At 33.1% G+C, this 24,990-nt stretch overlaps 2 protein-coding genes across 6 annotated transcripts; both read right to left on the bottom strand.

The window, feature by feature from the left end:
* Nucleotides 1-5,985: 5,985 nt before the first annotated feature.
* Nucleotides 5,986-12,161, bottom strand: LOC123193831 (calmodulin-binding protein 60 B-like). Its single transcript, XM_044606891.1, has 8 exons — nt 12,053-12,161; nt 10,952-11,027; nt 10,531-10,592; nt 9,857-10,350; nt 9,608-9,768; nt 9,325-9,528; nt 7,346-7,583; nt 5,986-6,995 (listed from the first exon to the last, which is right to left on the bottom strand). The coding sequence occupies exons 1-8, from the start codon at nt 12,157-12,159 to the stop codon at nt 6,409-6,411; spliced, it is 1,929 nt and encodes a 642-aa protein (XP_044462826.1). The 5' UTR covers nt 12,160-12,161; the 3' UTR covers nt 5,986-6,408.
* On the bottom strand, nt 12,053-24,516 carry LOC123193828 (bifunctional dethiobiotin synthetase/7,8-diamino-pelargonic acid aminotransferase, mitochondrial-like). 5 transcript variants are annotated; one of them, XM_044606887.1, is made up of 15 exons: nt 23,681-24,515; nt 22,661-22,831; nt 22,101-22,362; nt 21,747-21,827; nt 21,002-21,122; nt 20,309-20,457; nt 20,102-20,196; nt 19,296-19,411; nt 18,999-19,145; nt 16,768-16,901; nt 16,530-16,661; nt 15,625-15,759; nt 14,591-14,703; nt 14,291-14,474; nt 12,053-12,167 (listed from the first exon to the last, which is right to left on the bottom strand). In XM_044606887.1, exons 1-15 carry the CDS (start codon nt 24,400-24,402, stop codon nt 12,162-12,164), a joined length of 2,568 nt encoding a protein of 855 aa, XP_044462822.1. In that variant the 5' UTR covers nt 24,403-24,515; the 3' UTR covers nt 12,053-12,161. The 5 variants fall into 5 exon arrangements, with proteins under 5 accessions (XP_044462822.1, XP_044462825.1, XP_044462824.1 ...); XM_044606890.1 differs by lacking the exon at nt 12,053-12,167 and adding an exon at nt 15,413-15,471 and having other exon boundaries at nt 14,171-14,474; nt 23,681-24,516; XM_044606889.1 differs by lacking the exon at nt 12,053-12,167 and adding an exon at nt 15,423-15,471 and having other exon boundaries at nt 14,171-14,474; nt 23,681-24,516.
* Between the last annotated feature and the right edge of the window lie 474 nt (nt 24,517-24,990).

Below are 24,990 nucleotides of genomic sequence, written 5' to 3'. Positions count from 1 at the left end.
TTTGTTCACCAAGGTACAGAATCAAGCAACAAAGTATTAAAGAATTGACATTCATAAAAGATAATCATCAATTCATAAAGTTGTCTTGCTAGTACATAGGGACAAGTAGGGTACATAGTAATATTGAATCATGCAAGTATGAATATGAGTTAGGGCATGAATAAGACATGAGTTAAAGGTGACAATGATATACAAGCATAACTTAAATGACTATATGGCTCAAGTGCATGCATGCATATAAATATCATGAAAGCATATACCAATTTAGTTTTCATACATGATTTCCTAGACTTAAGGTATAGAGTCATGTTTTAGAACCGATCCTATAGTACACAATGAGACTAGAGATCCATAGTACATATGTAGAACTCGATCTTGTAATAGACATGTGTACCTATTGTACTTATAGTACATGTGTGATATATATTATAGAGTTTTAATTTTTATTACACCCTAAAAACATGTTTCCTCATGATGATGATATCTTGATATGTTTTCATGACGGTTGTTATAAAAAGACACCTTTAAGATTCTTACTACACAATAGATTTGTGTAAGGAAAGAGAGTGCATAGTTATGCAACTCATGTGGTCAAGGTGTCAAATTTCGGTCCCAACTCACACCAATCAATACAAGAAAAAAGATTTTCAAAAAATGTTGTTCAATAAAAATGTTTTTACCATTAGTTATTACATATATTATATATAAAGGGTTGTCGCATATTAGGATATAAAGGTGTATCCTAGATGATCAGTTACTATTATCAAAGTTTTGTGATCAAAGGTGTTTCATGGATGACAAAATTTCAACATCAATGAAGTTCAAAGTTTGAAGGTGTACTCAAAATGACCAAGTTCAAGTGAAATAAATTATGAGTATGGAAAGGAATAAAAGATAGCTTTGTAACACTAAGTTATCTTGGTTACTAAGTGTCTTTTGACTCATTCTTTTACTTTTTTATTTTGCAAGAAACAAGTAGTGATAACAGCTACAGTGCATTGAGTCAACATAAGGTCAAACAGAAAAGCATTAAAGCCAATTCAATTTTATGTTCTTGATGAATTGTATATTAGATTATTTTATGTTATATTTGTATAACTACACTTACGTTTGATGGTTATTAATATATATCTTTTGGCATTTCCATTATTGAGTTTTATTTGAAGAAATTCTTGTTTATGCCAATTAAGTTAAGTCTTATCATGCTTATATAGTCAAGAGTAGTAACACTTCTCTTTGAAAAGTAATACTCCTAGAGAAAGGTGTTACAAAATCACAAGTCCATTGATCAGCCTTACAACCACACTAGATTAGTCGAGAGTTTAATTTTGATATGACATCAACAAAGCTAGTTTTAAACCCATGCTTTCTTTGTTGCTTAGGTGCCCTCACTTTTGCCATTCAAGCTACCCCTTTGGGGCACCAAGACCATGATGTTGGTTGAAGGTTAAGCCTTAAATTTCACTTTTGAGAAAATTGCTAATTAGATTAATTAAATATTTTGTCACTTACATTAGTGTGAATGGCAGTGTTAGTACTGTTTTGTATACACAAATACAAAATTAGAGATTTCATCCACCTAATTTTGATTTTAAGCCTACCTATCCTTTTTCATCATTCTTTTGAGTTTTGTATTAGTTTATGGAATTTCAAAATAGAATCTAGAATAATCTTACCAATTGTGCTATAACAACACAATTATGTTTATTTTGTTAAAAACTTCATGCCCTCTCATCAAACGTAACACATCTCATTATAAGATCATAAGAGTTTGATGTCGTTGACTTTACTGAGTGCACTGATTAGGTTAATTATTCCAAATTGCTCAATTGTATCACGAATGATTGGATTGTATCTGCTAACTTTGCTTTATATATCAATGTGTTTTGTTGATTATGTTTTATGGTAACATTTTTTACCATCGATTTGATGAAATTTGGCCTTGATATGTTTTTAGTTAGTGGGGATAAGGCATTAAGGGCTACCAAGTAGCCATGATGTGGAGCGACATAGTTCCTCTTTTCCCATATGATGGTTCTTTATGTCAGACCATTACTTTAGTTTAATGCATCGACAAGTCATTTTGGTGTTAGGTTTGCTACACCACCCTAACTCTCATCCAACTTGTATCTCACATATTGTGCTTCTAGATCCATCACCTCTACTTAAGTGAATTTCAATCATAGAAAACAAAAAAGGAAGATAGAGAAGAAAAAAAGAAAAAGCCAAAAAGACTTACTCCTACCCAAGGTTTAGTCCATTCTCAAACTTCTACCCGTAAAATTTCTAAAACCTAAATATCTACCCGTCAATTATTAAAATTAACAGAAATCGTTAGTTTTAAGAGTAAAATCATAATTTAACCAATAATATTAAAAAATAAAATTTTATTTCCTTTTCTCCTCTAAAACATAAAAACTAATTATTTCCCCAGGCTAAATTTTAAAAAATAACATTTTCTCCTTTATGGTTTATATTTCATTCTTCGATCACTCTCTCTAATGCCTTCTCCAATGGTCTCTCTAACCTGACATTTTCTCTCCTTTTGACAACCTCTCTCCTTTCTCTTCCTCCGACAGTCCTCCTAAACGAAGACCAGATCTTCTTTGTTCGTGAAGACAATTCATCTTCCCAAATGAAGACAAGACAAGATATAGAAAAATGTTTTTGTCTCATCTTCATCTAGGAAGACAATTATCATCCCAAATGAAGACGATCTATTCTTCATTTGGAAGGACCACAAGAAGGAGAGAGAGGAGAGAGGCTACCAAAGGGAGAGAAATCATTGGAAGGGAGAGATTATTTAAGAAGTCACTACAAGGAGTGACCAAAGAATGAAATGTAAACCCTAGGGAGGAAATGTTATTTTTCTAAACTTGATCTAAGTAAAAATTATTAGTTTTTAGGGTTTACAGGAGAAAAAGACATAAAATTTTATTTTTTTAACATTATTAGTTAAATAACAATTTTACCTATAAAACTAACAGATTTTGTTAACTTTAACAACTGATAAGTGAGTCTTTGGATTTTCGAAACTTTATGAGTGAGAGTTTGAGAATTAACTATACCTTGGGTGGGAATAAGTCTTTTGATCAAAAGAAAAATATAAAGTTATTATGATAAAAATATTATTCATTTGTACTATCAGGGGTGTAAGTAATATTAATTTTATTACATATTATATGAAATAACAAAATCTTTTTTATTGTTAAAATTAATATCTAACTTTGACATATGGATAAATAAATGAACTTTTCAAACTTATAAGATGGAAAAGCATTGTTTTATTAGAGTTTGGTTGGGAAATAGTTATTTAGCCTCTATATATATATATATTATCTTTTATGCCTCTTATAAACTATTTAATTCTAATCTCATTAGAAATGATGCAGCTTATCAGTACCCCTTAAATAAATGAATAAATAATCAAACACTCTCTTATTCACAACTAAGGATATCAAATGGGCCCGACCCTTGAGGTAAGGCATGCGGGCTAACCTGACACAATTTGGTATTATTGGACTATTTTTTTAATTAATTTGTGTGATGGGTCAACACATCCAATATTATAATGGTCAAAATAATAATAATAACAAATTATTTTAATATAATTAAAAAATAAAAAATTTATTTTTCATGGACCAATCCATTAAAGCTTCGGGCCTTGAGATTTTGTTAGGTCAGCCCAACACAAAAAAACCCACCAAGTGGCAGGCCTTGGCACAACTCGACATGTGGACTTGGTGAATCATGCTAAGATCAACCTAACCCTATACACCACCACCTCTATTCACAACTATAAAATTTTAATTTTTTAACATTTATGGACATTGTATATTGGAAGAGTTAAAACAACAACAAACATTAATATCAGAAAATTTAATTAATTCTCTAATTTGTGTTATATATATATATATATATATATATATATATATTATATATATATATATATATATAAAATAGAAATATTTTTATTGTGCAAATAAAGTTGGAATTATGAATGAACATATGATGTGCAACTAAGGCCAAGCTAGCTCCAAGCTTAATTTTTAGCTCAATTCAATCAAGCCAAAAATAAGTAGTTATAGCTCAAGCTTAAGCTCAAACAATAATTTTAGGATTTTATTAAACTCGAGCTCAAGCTATGGAAGTCAAGATCAAAAATTGAGAATAAAAAAAAAAGTAAGCCTTATTTATAATGACTGAGATAAGTTATTAGAATACATCTCACTTATGTGGGAGTTTTAGAATTGAATCGATAATTTATTTATAGTGGATGAAGAGAGTTGTTGAAAAGTATCTTTATAATGTGAAACTTTTTGCAATTGGTGTTGGGTTTGCTATATCACCCCTCCTCTCTAACCTGCAACTCACATCTCGAGCTTTAGATCCATCGGCTCCCCTTATGTGTTTTTCAGCAACTAAAAAATCAAAAAGGTGAACAAATGAAAAAAAAAAAAAAAAAGGACATATGGGAAGGGAAAAAAAAAGAAAAATGTAAAGTAATTAGAATGAAAATGTCATTTGTTTTGTACACTATCAAAAGTGTAAGTGATATCAACTCTATTTTATGATATATAAAGTGATAAACTATTAAAACTAATATTTGATTTTGACAAATTGGTGGAATTTTATACTTTTGAAACTTAAAAATCTAGAAAATATCTAGCGTCTCTTACAAACTATTTATTTCTAGGCCAAAAGAAAGTGTAATTTTAAACTCTCACCTATGAAATTTTAAAAATTCAAATGTCCACCTATCAACCAATTTCTGTTAAAATTTTCAGTTAAGATTAAAAACAAAATTATTATTTAATAGAAATATTTAAAAAAATAAAATTTTATATCATTTTTCTCTTTTTAGTTTAGAAAAGTAACAATTTCCTCTTAGGATTAAGTTTTGAAAAACGACATTCCCCCTCTAAGGTTTCAAAATTCTCCAAAGACTTTCTAGCAAATGACGATCGTTTTCTCTTTCTCCTAGTGATATCTCTTCCTCCAGGACTTTATCTCCGTCCGAAGCCCTTGTCCTCCGATGACGTCTAGATCGAAAAATTCATACAAAATCCTTCGTAGTCTAAATGAATCATCGTTCTTTGGACAACGACATCGCGTCCAAACCAAGGCATCATCCAAACAATGACAATGAGACAACATCTTGCTCTGGACACTTCACTATCATCGTCATCCAAACGACAAAAAGATTTACTCTGGATTTTTTGATCCAAACATCGTCAGAGAAAGAAAGTTTTAGATAGAGATAAAGCATCAGAGGAAGAGACATCGTCGAGAGGAAGAGAAAACAATAGCCGCTTATTGAAAAATCACTAGAGAATTTAGAAACTCAAAAGAAAAAAATATCATTTTTCAAAACTTAATCCTAAAAAAAAATTATTAATTTTATAAACTAAAAAGGGAAATGATAAACTTTATTTTTTATAATATTTATGTTAAATGATGATTTTATTTTTAACAAAAATTTATTAATGAATGAATATTTAAATTTTTAAAACTTTGAGCAAGAGAATTTGGGGTTAATGTCATAGAAAAGGGTCAACAGACAATTTATCAGTACCCTTAAATATATAATAAATAATTAATCTTTCTCTTATTCACATCCGTTAAAAAAATAATAATAACAACATTTATGGACACTGTTTATTGGAAAGGTTTAAACAGCAACAAACATTAATATCAGAAAATTTAATTAATATATATATATATATATATATAACATTAATATCAGAAAATTTAATTTATATATATATATATATATATTAATTTCATTGTCCATATAAAATCGGAATTATGAATGAATATAGAGGATTTAGGGGGAAAATGAGAAACCTGTGTGGCTAATCACCTGAAAGACTTCAAGACGACTAAAGCCATCCTTTATACCGTATGACTCAGCGATACAAATACAACAAACAACAAACAACATGTGCAGGGAAAAACAGGAAGCAGCAGGATCAACTACAGCAATTTAATTAAACAACAGAGTAGTGCCTTAAATACTTGAAATGTCTCCCCATTAGTCAACAAGAACCAAAGAGGTCATCAACCAAAAAGCAGGTCACCCTCATGATCATGATCTTGAAGCCATGTGTCATAATCATACACAAACCAATAGTAAGGTACTGAAAAAAAACATATTACTAAGCAATATATGAACAACTTACTGTACAAGTGACTGTACAAGCGAATCAACAATGTCGAATAAGAGCCTAGAAGCCAGAGGTCGTCTACATGTCCAATAAGAAACCATGAACACTTGAGGTCCTTGAGATGTCAAAACCACAACTTCTTGGCAGTTTAAGAACCTCGCTTTGTTACTGTCAGTTGGAGAGATCTAGTAAATTGCTGGGACCTACTTGAATGATAGGCTTGGTGACAAAACCTTAACCACTATTCATCTTCTAACTCGATAATCTGTGCCCGCTTCTCAGCTGCTTTCTTCCTGATAAAGAACCCCCACCTCATCGCTGCCTTGATCTTCAGCCACCCCACAACAGCTTTGCCGGGACGTGTCCGATCCTCATCAAAATTTGGCATTGGAGAAGGCATATAAGATGGAAGTGCATAGCCATCTTCTGGCATGTTAACAGAAGTGTGGCCTCCCATGCTGAAGAACCGGAGCAAGTGTTGCATATCTTCATTCTCAAGCATCTCATGGCTTCGGATGCGAATCTCTTCCTCTGTAAAGTAGTCATCAACTCCCTTGTCTCGGTTTTGTGACCAATCATCAAAAGGATTAACATTGGGTTGCTGGACGGAAGCGCCAGCAGCTTGGAATCCTGAGTTGGATGAGTGGGGAGGACCAAGAGCCAGCCCAATGACATTGTTACTATCATATATAGTGCTCTGTATTTGGTGTGAATCATTGATCAATTGTTCATTAGGCACATACAAACTGCTATCAAACTGATTGCGGGTATTTGAATTCACAGTCTGAGGCTGGGTTGAGTATCTTGCAGCCATAGGGTCAGTATAACCTGAAGATGGCAAAACATTAAAAATACAAAGGATTATATTTGATTTAATTTAGATAATAGTTGAATTTGAAATTTACAATACTTGAAAAATAAATGAGTGGTTGGGATTGAGAAGGTGAGAGAACAAATATTGTTATTTAGGTATATTGGACAACCTTAGGCTGATAGGAAAGCTACACGGCTTTTAGAAGAAGTTGACACCTCTTGTTGCCAATACTTTTATCTTTTAATATTAATAATATTATCCTTTAAGATTAATAATATTGTGTTAGGTTCCTATCAGAAAACAGCAGAACCTTAAACTAGGAAAATACAGAGAGAGTGAATACAATACAGCTATAAATGTTTACCTCCCACTGGTTGGCCAGTACTAAATGCCGGGTGCTCGTTAGGAACAATAGCTGGCAGCTGCGGTAGTTGCATCTGATGGTCGAAAGTATTAGGGAAATCTATTTGACCTATCTGAACTTCATTATGAGATGCATTTGACCTCTTGGTATGCTTGAAGTTCAAAAATGACTTGCCATCATACTCTACAACTTGATCCCAATTCTCATATGCTTTCTTCACCAGTGTATCCACATAGACCTACGGTACAAAACTTATGTCCTTAAAGATCCAGACTAGGTCATTCAATAAGAATTTAAACACAAGCAATGAAGACAAACCAAGTATAAGAGGCAAAGAAAACATAGAAAGCCAAAAATTAGAAATAAACTAAATCAGCAACTCAATGCAAAATTCCAAAAACTTAATTATACTTTATTACATCAAATTCCATGAAGCCTCATTTGAATGCAAAGCTATTCTGAAAATCAAACAAACATCAAACAGAATAATACTGAGATATTTTCCAGGTCCTAGGGCACTTAGAAGAATTCTTAGATTTTCCTCTCAAGACAAGGATGATTAAAACACCAGTTATACCAAAATTCCCTCATTGCAATACCAAGCTATACTACTTGGAGTCAGGAATGAGTATCTAACATCGGCATGCATCTAGATATCAAACCAATTTAATTACCTATGCCCAAAACTTTCAACTGAAAGACTTGGCTGGACTCTGTCCAAAAGTTGGTCTTGAGCACTAGAACAAATAAAAAGTAAAAAGTAGTGGGCAGACATAATTATAACAATAAAGATTTCACTGCAGTACAGAAATTATGAGGAATTTCACTTTGCATATTCCGTGCTCATAATAAGGGGATGGGAAAAATCATAGATAAAACTCAATCATTAACTCAATACAAAATTCCAAAAACTTAATAATACTTTTATTACATAAAATTCCATGAAGCCTCATTTGAAAGCAAAGATATCCTGAAAAATCAAACAAACATCAAAGAGAATAACATTAAAAATATTTTCTAGTTCCCATAGCAATTAGAAGAATTCTTAGATTTTCCTCTTGAGACATGGATGATTAAAACACCAGTTATACCAAAATTTACCAAGCTATATTACTTGGAGTCAGGAATGAGTATCTAACATCAGCATGCATCTGGATATTAAACCAGCCTAATTACCCATGCCCAAAACTTTCCACTGAAAGACTTGGCTGAACTCTGTCCAAAAGTAGGACTTGAGCACGAGAACACAAAAAGAATGGTTAAAATAGTAGTGGGAAGACATAATTATAACAATAAAGCTTTCACTACAGTATAGAAATTATATGGAATTTCACTTTGCGTATTATGTGCTCATCAGAAATTACGGATGGGAAAAATCATAGAAAAGCACAATCAGTCATCCACAAGGTAACCACATGAAACTATGGAAAAGCACTGGGTCTTTTAAGGGTTCGTGCCATTACAATTTGTCATTGCTGGGCAAAAAAGTTGTTTAATGATCATATTTTGGTTTACATATCTCAATACCAGACACTACAAGTAAAGCCAGATGAGCATAACAGATCAACTAAGCTTCTATGTTAACAGAAAGAATGTTCTAATTAAATATTTCAATACAGCACTCATACATTGTCAAAGTCTACCATCAGATATGAACATCCACAAATTTAACTGACAATGTTCAACTAAAATATCAGAGCTTTGTCTGAAATTTTAATTGATAAAATTTCGACATTATCTCTTAAGACCATAGCCCAAAAAGATGAAACAATAACAAAAAAAAAGCTAAAAGATAAACAATAGTTAAGCATGCTTACTCCAAGTTAAATGAAATATATAGTAGAAGCCAACAAAGCAATATTTGCATAATTAAAATTAGGCAGGCCAAAACTAATTGAAGCAATTAATATAATTGAAACCCAGAGAAAACATAAGACAACAAAAAGTGGGATCTGACTGACAAAGAACATCTAACCAACCTTCTGGCTGTCAGAAAGAGAATCAGCAGAATAATACTGCTCCCCTGAAATTAGGCCATTCAGTTCATAAATATTGTTGAAAATAACACCAACATTTCTTGCATTTTCAGGGTAGTAAACATAAAGCATCCCGCTCAGGATACAAGTCTTTGCATGTTCTACAAGAGCATCCCACATCTTATTTGACATACCACCTCCAAGAATCTACAATCAGTATATCCATATCAGAGGATAACAAAAGAGCATGAACATTTCAATCCATGAACCAAAAAGCAAGACTTACACCCCGTAGTTTTTGAGAATCTCTCACAAGATGCCGCAGAAAGTCCTCGACAGTGTATATTTCCGCTTTATTTAACCTCTTGTGAAATGCTCCATCCTTGCCAATCTTCTCCAGTCTCCATACTTCATCCTTTAATGCAGGTGGATAGTGTTTCTTGTACACTGTCAACATAAATATGCCAACTCACCAACAGATTTCATGACATTAAATGAAAAAAAAGAATAAAAATGAAATAGATTATGAACATACATTCCCCCCTGTGATCTTTGACAGTAAAAGCTTCAGTTTTAGCCTCACAAATGCGAATGCCGTCACAGTATCCAGAAGCAACTTTCAGACCAAGTCTGAACTGCCTGCTCCTTATCCAGCTTGAATTATCAGTAAAAGTGAGCTCCCCAAGCGTCCCTACCCCTTCCTTGAGAGTCACTTGCAAATCCCCAGTTAAGAGCGGCCTCTTTCCTTCACGCTCTTTTACCGCATGGCTTTCAAACTCCTCTTGAGTCCATCCTTCATCATCTTCCTTGTTAAAATCCCCTTCAAGCACAACAACATCAAGCTTTATAGAGGCTTCAGGACCAGATGTTACAACCTGACCCGTGCTCGCATCAACAAGAACAATATGAATCGCTGCACCCTGCTCCCCCTCAACTTTTCCTCCTGTAAAGAGGGGAAGAGACAACCGTGACCTAAAGAGCAGCTGCAGGTTACGTCCATCAGGACCTTCAATTCGCTTTGGAGAAGCCCTAAAAATTGAGCATTGGAAGAATATATCCACTGTTATAAGCCAAATCTTATACAAAGAAAAGCGAAATTCAAAATAACATGACTTAACATACTATCAGCGTCTCTAGTGGCAAAACTCAGAAGTATTTTCAGCTAATTTTGTTATAATAAAACTAGTTTAACAAATATGAATATCACACCGTCCATTATTGAGCCTAGGAGGACCCAATTTTGCAAGAGCACGTTCTACTTCCTCACTTACCTGTTAAACATAAAAATATAAGAGATTCAAAGAAATTACAAGAAAAAAGGTGGTCAGAAGTAATACCAATATATAACAAATATGAAAAGAGAACTGAATAACAAGCATGGCTTTGTCTCATATGCGGAGCAAAATATCTACTACAAGGTGTTTGTGTGTAGACATACTATTCCATGTGTAAAAATGCCTTCATATCCAACAGATGCAATGAAATATTAAAATGACGACAAAAACATGTAGTATCTTACAAACAAACCAACGTCTGACCCAGAATGTCAAAAAAATTACGCATATAATTCATATTCACCCCAGAATAATTTAGTAGAAATTATCGTTCAAAGAGAAGTAATGTGTCTTACAACTCTACGAAGGATTGGTTCCAAAGAAGAGCAGAGCTTCTGTAGACTGTCAACCTTGAGAGCTTCTACAATCACACTGCACAATGTACTTAACGTTTAACATATTGATATTGACAAACATCTTAATGCAACATGATCCTTGAATAAAAACATTACATAGTTCTGTATCCCAAGCAAGAAATAAAAGAAATTTAGCAAATAAAACAATTCCAAATTGCTTTTCTGTAACATATCAAAATCAATTATAAAAAAAAAACCAACAGCCGACAGAGCATGACAGAACTAAACCCCCACTTCAATCTTGCAGTAGAGCATTATTTTTCTTAAATTACAAATCAACTAGGCTAAGCAGATATGAAAGATAAAACTTCAAGATTGTTGGCTACAGACCACTATTTTGTAACCTTGCAACAGGTTCCTACTGCAGTGAAGCAGTTCCAAAAACTAAGACTCTACTCAGCTAACACCAGTTGCCTTTTCTTAGCTGAATGTCCCCTCTAAGTACCCAAGATATAGCACATTTTATTACCAAAAAGAGTTTCAGACAATGCCCAGTTGGAAACAGTAGGGCAAGCTCAACAGACACTCATAAAGTGGAGTCTGATATGCAGAGAGGGCCAGAACAAATCAAATAAACCCAACACAGAATTAGTGAGGCAGCACTGACAACAGTTGACAGTTAATTTGCATTTAAAACATGGCAATCATCAATAGCAGATCCCACATTCGTCCAGTCAAATTTAAAGTCAGCACCCAAGTATAAGTTCACAATTAAAACAAAAACAACCATCACCTTAAACGTTACCAAGGCCAAAGAGTTTGATTAACATGAAACATAACTTGGAAAATTTCTAACAGAAAAGAGATCACAAAGTATTAATCATAATACAACTTCGTATTAACTGACATTAAACGCATAATTAGTAAATGTTACCAATCAACTAGTCTGTTAACGTTATAACATGAAAGGCCCAATTACAACTAAACCCTTTTTTTTTTGGGTAAAATTTCTCAATTTGAGCTAAAAATTAACAAACTAACAGAAAAAAATCCCAAAAACCCGAAATAAATTATATTAAACAGGGAAAAAGAAAACTTTACCTAGCAAGAGCTGGGCGTTTACGCTCAGCTTGCTCTTCTTCATTACCCTCAAGACTCCTCTTCCCTCTACTCATACTATTGGTTCTCTCCATGTACCTCGTTTGCATTCTCAGATCTGAATCAACAACCAAAACAAAACCCTAATTTCACACAAACAGAAACCATCCAATTCAACTCAAATTCCAAACAATTTCCCAAATTAAAACAAAAAGCATCGTTTTCCACCTATCAAAACCCAAATACCCAGTATGGATGCCGAGAAAGCGTGGGAAAGCAAAAGTAAACAAAGTAAAAAGGGAAAAAAAAGGTTTTTTGAAGATTTTTCGTCTGGAAATTTTCTCGGCAGCCAAAGGGGGTGTGGTGGGAAGAAAAATAAAGGAAAGAGAAGGAAAACCTGAGAAAATAGATGTTTGTGTGAAGAGAAAACGGAAACACTAAACGCGAAGGGAATATTGGTGGCGGAGTGATGATGATTGATGAGTCTCAAAACACACTATTTTCTTTTTTCAATTTGTTCAGTCTACTCTGGCGACTCTTGGCTGTGGACCTTTGTAGTAATCACGTGCTTCGCAGATCACTGTAATTCCCCGCAATTGTGTATTTATTATCTATTTATATACTATATTTTCTTTTTATAATTAAAAATCTGTCTGTATTTGATAAATAGATAAATTTAAAATATATTAACCAAATTTATGTAAATTTTATATAATATCAGAATATCTAATTCTAATAATTCGTGTAAAAATAAAAATAAAAACCTTATCTCTCTAATTTTAATATCCATTTATATTCCTCCACGTATCAAAAGGCATGCTTAATAATAACTGGTTGTGATGAAGAACCCTCGTGGGCATCGTCGCAGGTGATAATTTCTCGGCGGAAACAGGCTTAGATCTGATGTTGTTTTTATCGGTAATGATTGTCCGAAGGAGGATGTAGTTAAATCGGGGTCGTTCGATTTGGGGTGAGGCGAGAAATTAATGAGATAACCTTCTGGGGCTTTCCACGTCATTGTTGATATTACGTCATTATTTTATGAGTACACGTCCGCTGCTTATTTGGACTTGTTCACTCGGCTTCACTTGGATAGCTCTCTTTTTTATCCAAGTCCAACCTATCATACATACAGGTTTGACCCGATTCAAAAATGGGTTTCACCACAAAACCCATAAAGCCTTTTAGTCAATGATTTTTAAATGGGATCAGAGTAATCAGTTAAACCGATTAAATCAAAAATCAACTTTAAATCTGATCTAATTAATATAAAAAAATAGTTTAATTATTGACTCGATTAAATCTAATCAAAACTAAGTTTGATTAGATTTAACCAAAATTTAGAATTTATTTTAAAGTTTAATTTTTTTTGAGTTATTTGATTATTTTTTATTATATTTGATGAATTTTTATAAGTTTGTAAAAAAAATAAATTTAAAAATAAAAAAAAATTTATATCCAACGAAATGTTTTCTATAAGTAATCATTTACAGAATTATGAGTTTTTTTTCTATATCATAAAATTGAAAATTTTTTATTTTAATTGTTTCATTAAAATCAAATAAATAATTATTACTCATTTAAAATGATATATTCTAATCTTCATAAATACAGATATCTTAATTGATTTTATTTTTTTACAAATTTTTAAACAAAATTTATTCATTATAATTTGATAATAAGTTGAACCAGTCGATTCCTGATTGAACCGATCGAATTATGAATCAATGAAACAACCAATTCGATCACCAATCCGATTTTAAAAACATTGTTTTTAGTCCCCCACAAGTCATAATGGTCTCATTATTCCTATAATGAATGTGATGTAAAATATATATATATATCATAATTAAAGCCTTCTATTCTAACCATGATATTCTAATATTAGATCCATCAAAGTTTGATTATCAGGAGTTCAATAATTTTAAATTTTGTATATATATATATATATATGCACTTATAACCCTAGTCTTAACAACCCGGCCAGGTATTAAGCCAATGAAGGGGCCAGGCTGATCTAGGTTTTAAACAGTTTGACCAGTTGAACTCACAATCAAAGGTGTGAAATTCAAATCCTAGTAATCTAGCACACTATCAAAGTTAAATATATGACTTTGGATCTTCTCCTGATCATCATGAAATGATAATTTTATTGGAAGTGAAATGGTTTCCGAAAAAGCAACGGAGTATCAATCAAAAATTTGGTTTCAGACTCATAAAATTTCAGAATTAACAAGATACCAGTTTCGCCTCGGCTTTGTTGAAGTCTTCAAGTCTTCGGTGTAGTTTGATGAGTAGTTGCTGGCAGACCTCCGGAGATGTGCAGGGACCACACATGAGATATATAACATTACCAAGAGGTCTCATATAAACACCATCTTTCCGGAGCTTCCGCAGAAGGGAAGTTGCATATAGTGATCCATACCTACAAAAAGATAAATGTTTTCCATGGGAGACATTAAACACAAGAGAGCGCTCATTGATCATGACAATATTTCCAGTAAACAGAAAATTTAAATAAAAATGTGAATGAGACAATACCCAGCATTAGAGCCTTCTGCTGCTAGCTCCAGAGCAAAAATAGTCCCTATCACAACCACTCTTCGGACAGCAGGATGAGATGAGATCTGTTGTACCAGTACTGGATCCCATAGCTGCAAGCATTTAAATGGAAATACCACATGAGAATCATCAGATCAGGGTCGCTACGTCGACATAAAAGTAATATGGAATGGACTATGGCAGAAATTGTGAACAAAGCATGCAATCCTAAGTATTTACTTTTAGCACTCGATAATAAAGTTAAGGCCAATTAAAATGTATAGCATTTCCTAAAAGAATAAACTCTCTTTGCTGCCAAGAAGCAGATCCTCCAGCATATTCTTATAATGAGTTTTAACCAGAGACCTTTTTCTGCCTAGAATCACAGTTTGTCAAGTAATTTAAGCAATTCATAAGATCACTTCATTTTTATTACCTCACAAAATATGTAATCCCAGAAATTCTACCTAGACAAACCCCAATGGCCTGGCTTAATAAATCCCTATAAATTGGTATAACACTGGCCTTTTAAAAAGACTGAACAATGCCATTTTTACATTTTAAATTGTCACATCTAGTGCATGATGAAACTCAATTTAAACAAGTCTAAAAGCGTCACCCAAATACAACTCCAACTGATTAAATTGGGATATTGGAACACGATGTCTTAGTCAACCTGACTCTAGAACTGTGTTGAAACACTGCTGATTTCAAATTTTAAGCTTATTAATAAATCCAAAAAATATTAACTCTATAAATAAGAATTTAAGCAGAAAAGACTTGTAAAATTCTGGTACAATTTCTGTCTCAGTAAAATATTACTTAGTTCTACCTCCAGCAGGTTTGATGTGTGACCAATTAAAATTAGAACCACGCTTCCTCTGAAAGACAAGGCTATCAAGTATCAACACATAATGGAAATATGCAAATAACCCAGAGTATTAGTTAATAAAATGTGAAAGCTTGTAAACTAGTGATACAAGTTATTAAAAAAAAAACATGAAAATAGAAGAGAAATTAATAGTCCTACATACTTCTTTAAGTAACCTTCCTTCAGAAATGATGTTAGGGTTTGTTTGAGGATCTTTAAACCATTTAATGGCTTTAGCAGCTGCTGCGCATCCCATGGCATGTGCAGAATATGAGTGCCCATGCAAAAGGGCTTTCAGCTACAACCACAACCAAGTAAATGCAAGTGACGGGACAACAGGAAAATTAAAAATTCAAATTACATGACAGAAAGACTGATAAATGTTTACCTTCCCTTTTTCTACACTTCAACAGGAAAAATCTAGGACAATATAACTATCCGAATTACACAAACAGAGAGACAAAAAGAAATTTCTTATCAATTTGTGAGGAAAACATTATTTTGTATTGTCATTTCACTAGTTGAAGGAATTTACAAGGAAAAAAAGTTAATCCTGACAATGTGAAAAAAAAAAAACACTAATGTTTTCCCCTTTTAAAAGAGTAAAATCTATAAAAAGTAAGAGAGATTCGAAAAAGTTTGATATTAATCATATCCAATTAAAATTTCTGGAAGTGTGATACTTGATTGAGGATTTAACTTGAGGTCTCACAACCGCAGCACCACTTGAAAGTCCAAATAGGCTCTACAGCCAGTGAACATTGATAGTGACCTTTTCAAACTCTTCCCCATCAAAAGGTCTCCCCAGTCATTATGCTATATAAGCATTAAAAGGATCCCAATGACTAGACATTATGATATTAGTCTATTTTGGCAAAAATTCCTAGCAAAACTTCCAGTTAGAAACAAAAAGAAAAAACATCTCCACTACTAATCTCCCTTAAAAATTTTAATACTGGTTTTAAGCAGTTTATTAATCTCTTCATTCACGTTTCTGTCATACTGAAACATAATCTGGTAAATCAATTGAAATCCACGATTCCAAAATCAATTACCATATTAAACTACCTTTGAGTCCCCAACAAATGAATCAAAAACATCCTTCGAGGCCAATGTAGCTGCCAAAGGTATGACACCACCAGTCAATAGCTTTGCAAAACAAGCAATATCTGGTACACATCCAAGGAGATCAACTGTAGTCTGTCAAAAGAATGATAAACAACCAACAAATTTAGTGTAAATTTATTGGGTTTGAAAGAAAAGAAACAAAATCGATGACAATGACATGCAAGCAAGAGCAACAGACCTCTACTCCTAATCGCCAGAACCCACAACAAACTTCATCGAATATAACTGGAATTTTACGATTTTGACATTCATTGACAAGTACCCTTTGAAATAGCGGATCAACCATATGCATTCCTCCAGCCGCATGGATAACTGTTGAACAAGTCCGAACAACTAAATTAGAAAAGAAAGGGATATTAATTAAAATAAACACAAAATTGTGCACCTAAACCTTTTTAGGCAAACTTTTATTGAATTTACATTTTTAAGTAAACTTAATATTTATTCCAATAATACCTCTCTCCGGTAATTATCTTTCTTCAACCGTGTTTTTTCTTCAGCAACATACTTTAGCATCATCACATTGATTGTAAATTTAATAACTTATGAATTAAAACATTTATAAACTTATTCAAAAACATATCAATTTTTTGTTTGACTGTCGATATATCCAGATCAAAACAAAAAACAAAACAGAAACAAGTGTGAATGCCAGAAAAGTGCATTCACACTCATGTTATATATATATAACATGAGTGCGAACGCACTTCTCTCGCACTCATGTTCTAATATATATTATTCAAAGACATATCAATTTTTGGTTTGATTGTCGATATGTCTAGATCGGAACGAAAAACAGAACAGATACGAGTGCGAATGCAATATATATATATATATATATATATATATATATATATATATATATATATATATATAAAATATGATATAATGTGTGAACGCACTTCTCTCGCACTCATATTCTAATATATATTATATTATAATATATATTAAAAGATAAATGCGAGTGAAGTGTGTTTGCACACATGTTTTATATATATATATAAAATATACTATTCATATATTATATTATAATATAATATATATATATATACATAATATAATACTTATATAAATATATCTATACAAAAATATTTTTTATATAAATACTTATATTTTTTTTATATAAATATAAATATATTTATATTAAAACATGAGTGCACTCATGTTATATATATAAAATATAATATTTATATATTATAATATAATATTTATATAAATATTACATTATATAAATATTATATTATATATATACAACATATTATTAATAATATTTATATTAAAACATGAGTGCATCGTACTTCTCGCACTTACAGTCATATCTATTCTGCTTTTCATTTCGATCTGGACATAGCAATAATCAAATCAAAAATTGACCTGTTTTCGAACAAGTTTATAAATATTTTAATTCATCAATAACCAAACTTATAATCAATGTGATGATGCTGAAATATGCTGCCGACGAAAACGCTACCGAAAAAAAACGACTAAAAAAAGGTAATTATCAAAAAAAGGTATTATTGGAATAAATATTGAGTTCGCTTGAAAAAGTAAATTCAATAAAAGTTTGTCTTAAAAAGTTCAAGCGCAAAATTTTGTGTCTATTTTAACTAATATCCTGAAAAGAAAACAACTTCAAATAAATGAAAATAAGTAGCACTCAACAAAACCAATGACAAATAAATGGCACATGCCCTCTCACTGTCAATAACTACTACTGCGAGTTACGGAATCTCTTTTTTTTTTTTTTTAAGGATTAAACCAAAAAAAAGGAAATTATTGGAAGAAATTTATTTAACATAAATGCCAAAGACTATTGCATATTACACACAATATTCAGGTTAACTGAACTTAATGACAATGTAATGCTTGGAGTCACATATACTATTCATCCATGCTAAACTAGGATAACATAGGTGGAGATATTCAGATCAATAATTCATGTTAAACATTAGAAAAGTAAATCATCTATTGGCCTTATAAACCATGAACATTATAAACAACCAGCCCTTAACTCCGTCGGTATGACCATATGAGAAATAAAATAAAACTTCACAATAAGCAATGAAAAAGAATATAAAAAAAAGGAAATTATTGGCAGAAAATTCTTTAATACGAATGTCAAAGACAAGTGAATATTACTCACAATATAATGTTAACTGATCTTAATGAAAATGTAATGCTTGGTGTCGCATATGCTATTCATCCATGCAAAACTAGGATAACATACATGTAGATATCTATATCAATAATTCATGTTGAACATTGAAAAAGTAAATCATTTATTGGCCTTATTATAAATCACTAGCCCTTAATTCTATCAGCAATACTGGCCTGATTATAAAATGAACTTCACGAGAAGCAACAAAAAAGAAAATACCACTGCAATATTGATAGAAGTGTTTTACTTACCTGGTTCAATAATTAAAGCTCCAATGTGGTCAAATCCTTTTAATCCTGAATTTTGTGATAATTTTTTTGATATGTATAATGAATAGATCCCAGCAAGGTCTGACTTATCCCTGTGCTTATTGAAAATATCATCACGAGAACTGAAGGCTGTAAATTTTCAAATAAATTGCAATATTTGTTAGAGAACTGTGCCTAAAAGCGAACAGAGGATGATTATGGACTAGAAAAACAAAAGATGAAGTGATGTGGAGAGACAAAGGAGACACAGAGAGAGACAGAGATGATAAGTCCACTTACTTGTATGTCCAAGTTCTTCAGTTTCAGAATTAAACCATCCAGGTAAGGAAATATTCCATACGCTGTTGGCCATGAAAACTGTAGGAGGGTCTAGAAATAGGCCTCTTCCAACATACCTGTGTAATTCATATATCAATAATTCAAATGGCAACATCTTTGACTGCTTGTTCTTCATTGTTATCCTCTACTTAACAACAACAATGAGAAACCTAATTGCTTGCAGAAAACGTATACAAACACAATAAACATCTAATTAAAATTTTGTCTCCAGTATGATATATAAAAGAAACTTTCATCATGTATCATACCAATAGAGATCAACTGAAAGTTATAACTATGGAAATGATACATTTTCAGTTCAGTAGCTGTCAAATTATTTATGCTTCCATTTGAGATTGCTGATGGAAAGTCCAAAAGCGATTCAGAACAATGAATCTCAACCTAAGTGTTTGGTAAACTTATGTTTGACAAGGGTTTGCACTTTAAAGCTGAATCAGAGAATCAGTTTACTTGTCAATAAGTTATGCACTTGTACATACCCAATTTCAAAAACATCAAAGCATTTCATAAATATTAGTATTAAAGAATTAAGGAAACAACTCTATCTTAAGATAATGCTCTGTGATCACTGATTACCTAAAGAGTATAACATTTCTAGTATGTAGAGATAAAATTTGATGATTGATGAAAACTGATACTTTGAAGTATAATTGGGTAATATTGAATAATGGTTTCAAAAGCGAAGACTTCAAAAATACACAAATTACAATTTTTTCAGATATAATATTTGGTCAAAAGACTTATACCATGGTTGCTGGAGAAACCCTGTATAAGGAGATGGCGCTTGTGCCTCCATGGCACCCAAAGTATCACCATGATAAGATCCTTTAAGTGCAAGGACCTGAAAGAAGAGTAGTTGAAGCATAATGAATTTATCAAACTAAAGAAAATGTCAATTTCTCTACAAAACACCAGATACAAGAAATAAGTAGTCAAATATGTAACAGGTCCACCTTGAGCTCAACAGATTTTTCATCCCTGTTATTATTGAGGAAATCTAGAAGAATTCCATGATCAGAAGAAAACTTCCGAAATGCCATCTTGAGAGCAATCTCAATTGCTGTAGATCCATTATCAGAGAAAAATGTTCGAGAAGCCCAGCCTGCACAAAAAGTAGATGTAGTCTTTTTCAAGCATATATATGCAGAAATGCAGTCTAAACTGAAAAAATAAGTCCAGAACTTTTGTAACTTAATTTAAAAGGAACACCACAAAAAAGAATCTTTTCTTCTTAATTTAATCAACAAATGAACGGAAAAAGAAAGACACACAAGTCAGAATGCTTGAACAATCTCCCTCTCTCTTTGTAAAAAACAAAAGCTTTATTTGACACAGAACAAGTTTGAATGCTTGCATAATGTTGAGGCAGAACCATTTCCAGTTCCTTTATTATTATTAAACTTAAACTTTGATCATAAGGAGACCATGGTGATATAAGTAAACAGTAGAAATTAGATCAAGCTCTTGAACAATCCACCCTGATCACTGATGATCTATGTTGGGCTAATCCTAAAGATGAAGAGATTAGTAATTAAAAGTGAGTGAAGCAGGATTCATAAAATTCATAAGACTGCTGACAATATCTTTGGGGAAAAGTACATGAGAGAATGATTTACAACTATGATGGCAGATCAAGAACAACTCACCTTTTCCCACACCTTGAAGCAAAAGTTTAGCACATTCTAAGGCTGGCTCATAAACATTCTCAGGGAACATTACATGCCCAAATCTGGCAGCAGTATATCCCATATCTCTTGCAATCTCAGTCTGAAACCACCTAAACAAATTACCTCATTTAGGACTTTCAGATACATGATAAATATGAAGCAGATAGAAATTTTGAGCCTTATGCTGAGGGTGAGTTTTCAGCCTAAGAGAGAAGAATAGCGACACTTGAATGCTGACCCTTATTCTACAGACTCTACACTTAATGAATGGAACTAAAACAGGAAATCTATTCAGAATAAATTTCATGTTATGTCCTTGGGAGGAAAAAAATTGATTATTAAAACAATAAAATTTCCCTTCTTTTAGTGTATTATCAAAACAATAAACTTCATTTTATTAAGATAATAAAATTGTACCCCTAGACAACTTTTATTCCTACTATTTTAGTTTCTTCTCCCTTTTATTGAGTCCTTTCATTCTCTCATCTCCTTTATCTCTCTCTGTTCTTATCAATATGATTCAAGGTGATCTTAATTTTACACTCTCTCTTGCATTGAACTTCAATCATATAACAACACCCAAAGCAGAAGTAACATTGAATTAAAATGAAAAGACCATCATGGTTGCTAGACATTTTACTATTCATTCATAATGCACAATTCAAATGTAGTTATATAATTTAACAAAAATGAAGATAAAATTAGTCATAAGCAAGAGGATGACCTGTAAGATAGCATCTGGTCCTTGAGTCCACCAACTAGCACAGGCATCAAATTGTTGAGTAATGAATTCATTATCACAAACCTAAAAAGATTGAAAACACATTTTCAAGAGATAATAGATTATTCAACATTTTACATCTCAAAGTTCAACATGAGAATTGAGAGCTCAATACAGTGTCTGATTCAGAGAGGACTGTTAATAAGCCATATGTTTAATAAGCAAATAAAAACGATAAACATATAACCATATAGATTAAAAACAGAATACTCTCCTAGGGAAATGAAAAAGTTAAAGAAACAAGCAGAGAAAGAAACAAAAGGGAAGCAGTGACATGGAATCAGCTTCGAAATTAACCTTGTGAACTGAAAAGTTCTCTCCACAACGTGAGTCAATTACTGTAACAGTTTCTTCTGGAACCAATTTGTGCTGCGTAAACGGCCACCAAAAAAACTCCCCTGCCTGCTTTGCAGATTCATTCAATCGACATAATCTTTCTGAATAAGCTGATAGCATTATGTCCTTCAAAGAATTAAAGACATCATGAGATTCATCAAACCATTCCATCAGGTCATTTGACGGATCATTTGGAATAGGAGGCAGCACAAGCACAGGAACCCTGTAAAGAAAAAAATGAAAATAACATGTGAATGAAGAAAAGTAAAATGTTAGGTAAGAACAAGTAAAAGAACATATACTGAAATCTTCTCAAGTGAAAGATAAACACATAGAGAGAGAGATCACTCATAACCTATAGTACATCAATACCACCTCATGCAAATCATTGCTTCATACCAAATCATACTTATTACCATGAACAAGAGTGAAATTATTGCTTCATGATGATGCTGACTAATTACCAAGAACAAGAAGGAATAGGATAACAGGTCCTAGAGAAGAAAAGTAACCTAATTTACCTATTCCGCAAATATGATGTTAGTGGCACCTCGTTAATGAGTCCGTGATCTTCAAAAACAATAGCAACAATATCATAACCTCGAAGCTTCAAACTCTCATAGGCGGAAATGGTTCCAGAAATACCACCTAGCCGCCCATCACCAACAAGAATACCAGGTAAACGGAAAGGCCTGTGAACATAAATAAGAAGAAATAAAGCCAAGGAAAGAGGACCATATAGTACTAGCCATATATAAAATTGATGCTATAAAAGTGCTGCCTATGAGAAACCAACGACAGGCATTAGTGGTCATCTAGCAGTCTCTTTTTCCTCAAAAGTATGGGCAAGCTGTAGCCACACATGTTGACACATTTCTATGGCAGATTAATGGATTGCCAGAGAGGCACATGTGATCACACCACTGTTTCAGCACAAAATGCCACCTTTTGAACTATTTCTGATCATGTTCTACAAAGGATTAATAGAATAAGAAGTATCAAACAGAAAGAAACAGAGTTGAACGTTTAGCTCAGATTGTAAACTTATTTTTGCAGAACACAAATTTGAATGGTGGATCCTGACAAGGAACAAAAACCACCCCATAGTGATCATTTACAGAACTTTCATGATTGACACGGACTTCATCATTGTGTTACCATAACAATAATTGAGAATCTGTAGTTTCTTTCACTAGTGTAATTACATAGTTCAAGGTACGTCAATGATATCCAAAATAAAATATAAAAAAGAATAGTAGTCAGTCGGTGCGCATACCCATCGCCAGTAGGTCCTTAAAAATAAGGGAACGTTCTTTGACCCATGACATTAGACTAAAATTAAATCAACCCACAAATTTCAAACTTCGTTCAGAACCTTACCCGAACTTTTTGAAAATTACCATAAACCTCCGTTATGATCCATAAAACCTTCCTAGCAGAGAATTCCATATTCCAGACCAGTAACTCCTATCTATAATTACACCTACCCTTTTAAAATTTACTTAAAATATAGAACACAAAGAATTCTAACAATCACTTGCCTATACAAGTCACACTGCAGAGATCCCGAAGGCCCCGGGCTGGCAACCCCACCGGCAGTTTCAACCACACATAAAACATCCATTCTTTCTCTCTTCTCACTCTCCAACCCTTCTCTTAAACATTTCCCCATCAGTTCAACCACTTCATAATCCCCCACCACTCCACTCTCCCTCTCCGCCGCCAAATGCGGCGAAACCGCCTCCTCCCACGCAAACAGGGTCTTACAATCCAACTCACAAGTCACATCTTTTCCATTCTCATCACTCAATATCTTACTCTCTACGCGACAATTCAAATCACACATTCCTGGCCTACTTTTCTCCTCGTGAACCTCAAATTTCTCAGAAAGCACAGACTTTGCCGCAGAGGGAGAGGACTTGAGTACGGCATCGGAGAGTAAGAGATTGCAAGGGAAGTTACGGCGGCGAGAGATTGCGGAAAGCTTCGTGAAGACAAAGCGAGAGTCGGAGTCGGAAGGAAAGCCAGTCTGTATAGGCTTGAGATAGAGGAACTTCTTATTGGAGGACGAAGACAGGAGAAACGAAGAGGAAAGGCCCGCGGAAACTAGGGTTTTTCCGAGAGAGGTGTTAGCGGACCAGATTTGAAAAATTGGATGAGAAAGCGGGAGATGAAGCGGTTTCCAGGTTGAGTAGCGATGGCTGTGGCGGCAGAAAATGAGGCGGAGGGAATTGCGGTGGCGGCGGAAGAATAGCGGAAGCATTGTGATGGCGAAAGAAGAAAAAAGCAACGGCTAGCGTTGAAAGTGTTCGAAATTTGAAAATGGGAGCGTCGTTTTTAGCCGGTTGAGCGGGGGTTGGCGTGTCGTTTTAAGTTAAGTTGGGCGTTGTCAGTTTTTAAATGAAACAATAAATGGTTATCCGCCAAGTGGCCATGTGTAAAAGAAGGGAAAGGACGTATATGGACGTGAGTGAGTTACAAGTCAAAATCAACGCAAGTTTCAACGGTTTATCGGGTCGGGTTGCTCCGATACTGATAAAAATGTTGGGCCACTAATGTGTATTTTGCTTAAATAAATCATATAAAGGGAAAAGCACTATTTCCCACCCAACTTTTAGCCTAATTTCAAACTCACACTCATGGGAGATGAAAAACTCAAACTCTCACCTATGACCAAATTGCGGTCTAAATTTTCAGTTAGGGACAGGGGTAAAATTATCATTTTACCTATAAACTTTAAAACTTTAAAATTTTACCATTTTCCCCCTTCAAGTTTTAAAAACTAATATCTTAACCCATCCTCAAAGTTTGAAAAGTTTATATTTCACCCCTAAGGTTTGCTTCCCTCTTC

Source organism: Mangifera indica, chromosome 13, assembly GCF_011075055.1.
Source record: "Mangifera indica cultivar Alphonso chromosome 13, CATAS_Mindica_2.1, whole genome shotgun sequence".
NCBI classification, from domain to species: Eukaryota; Viridiplantae; Streptophyta; class Magnoliopsida; order Sapindales; family Anacardiaceae; genus Mangifera; species Mangifera indica.
This window is presented reverse-complemented; position numbering and strand designations above follow the sequence as displayed.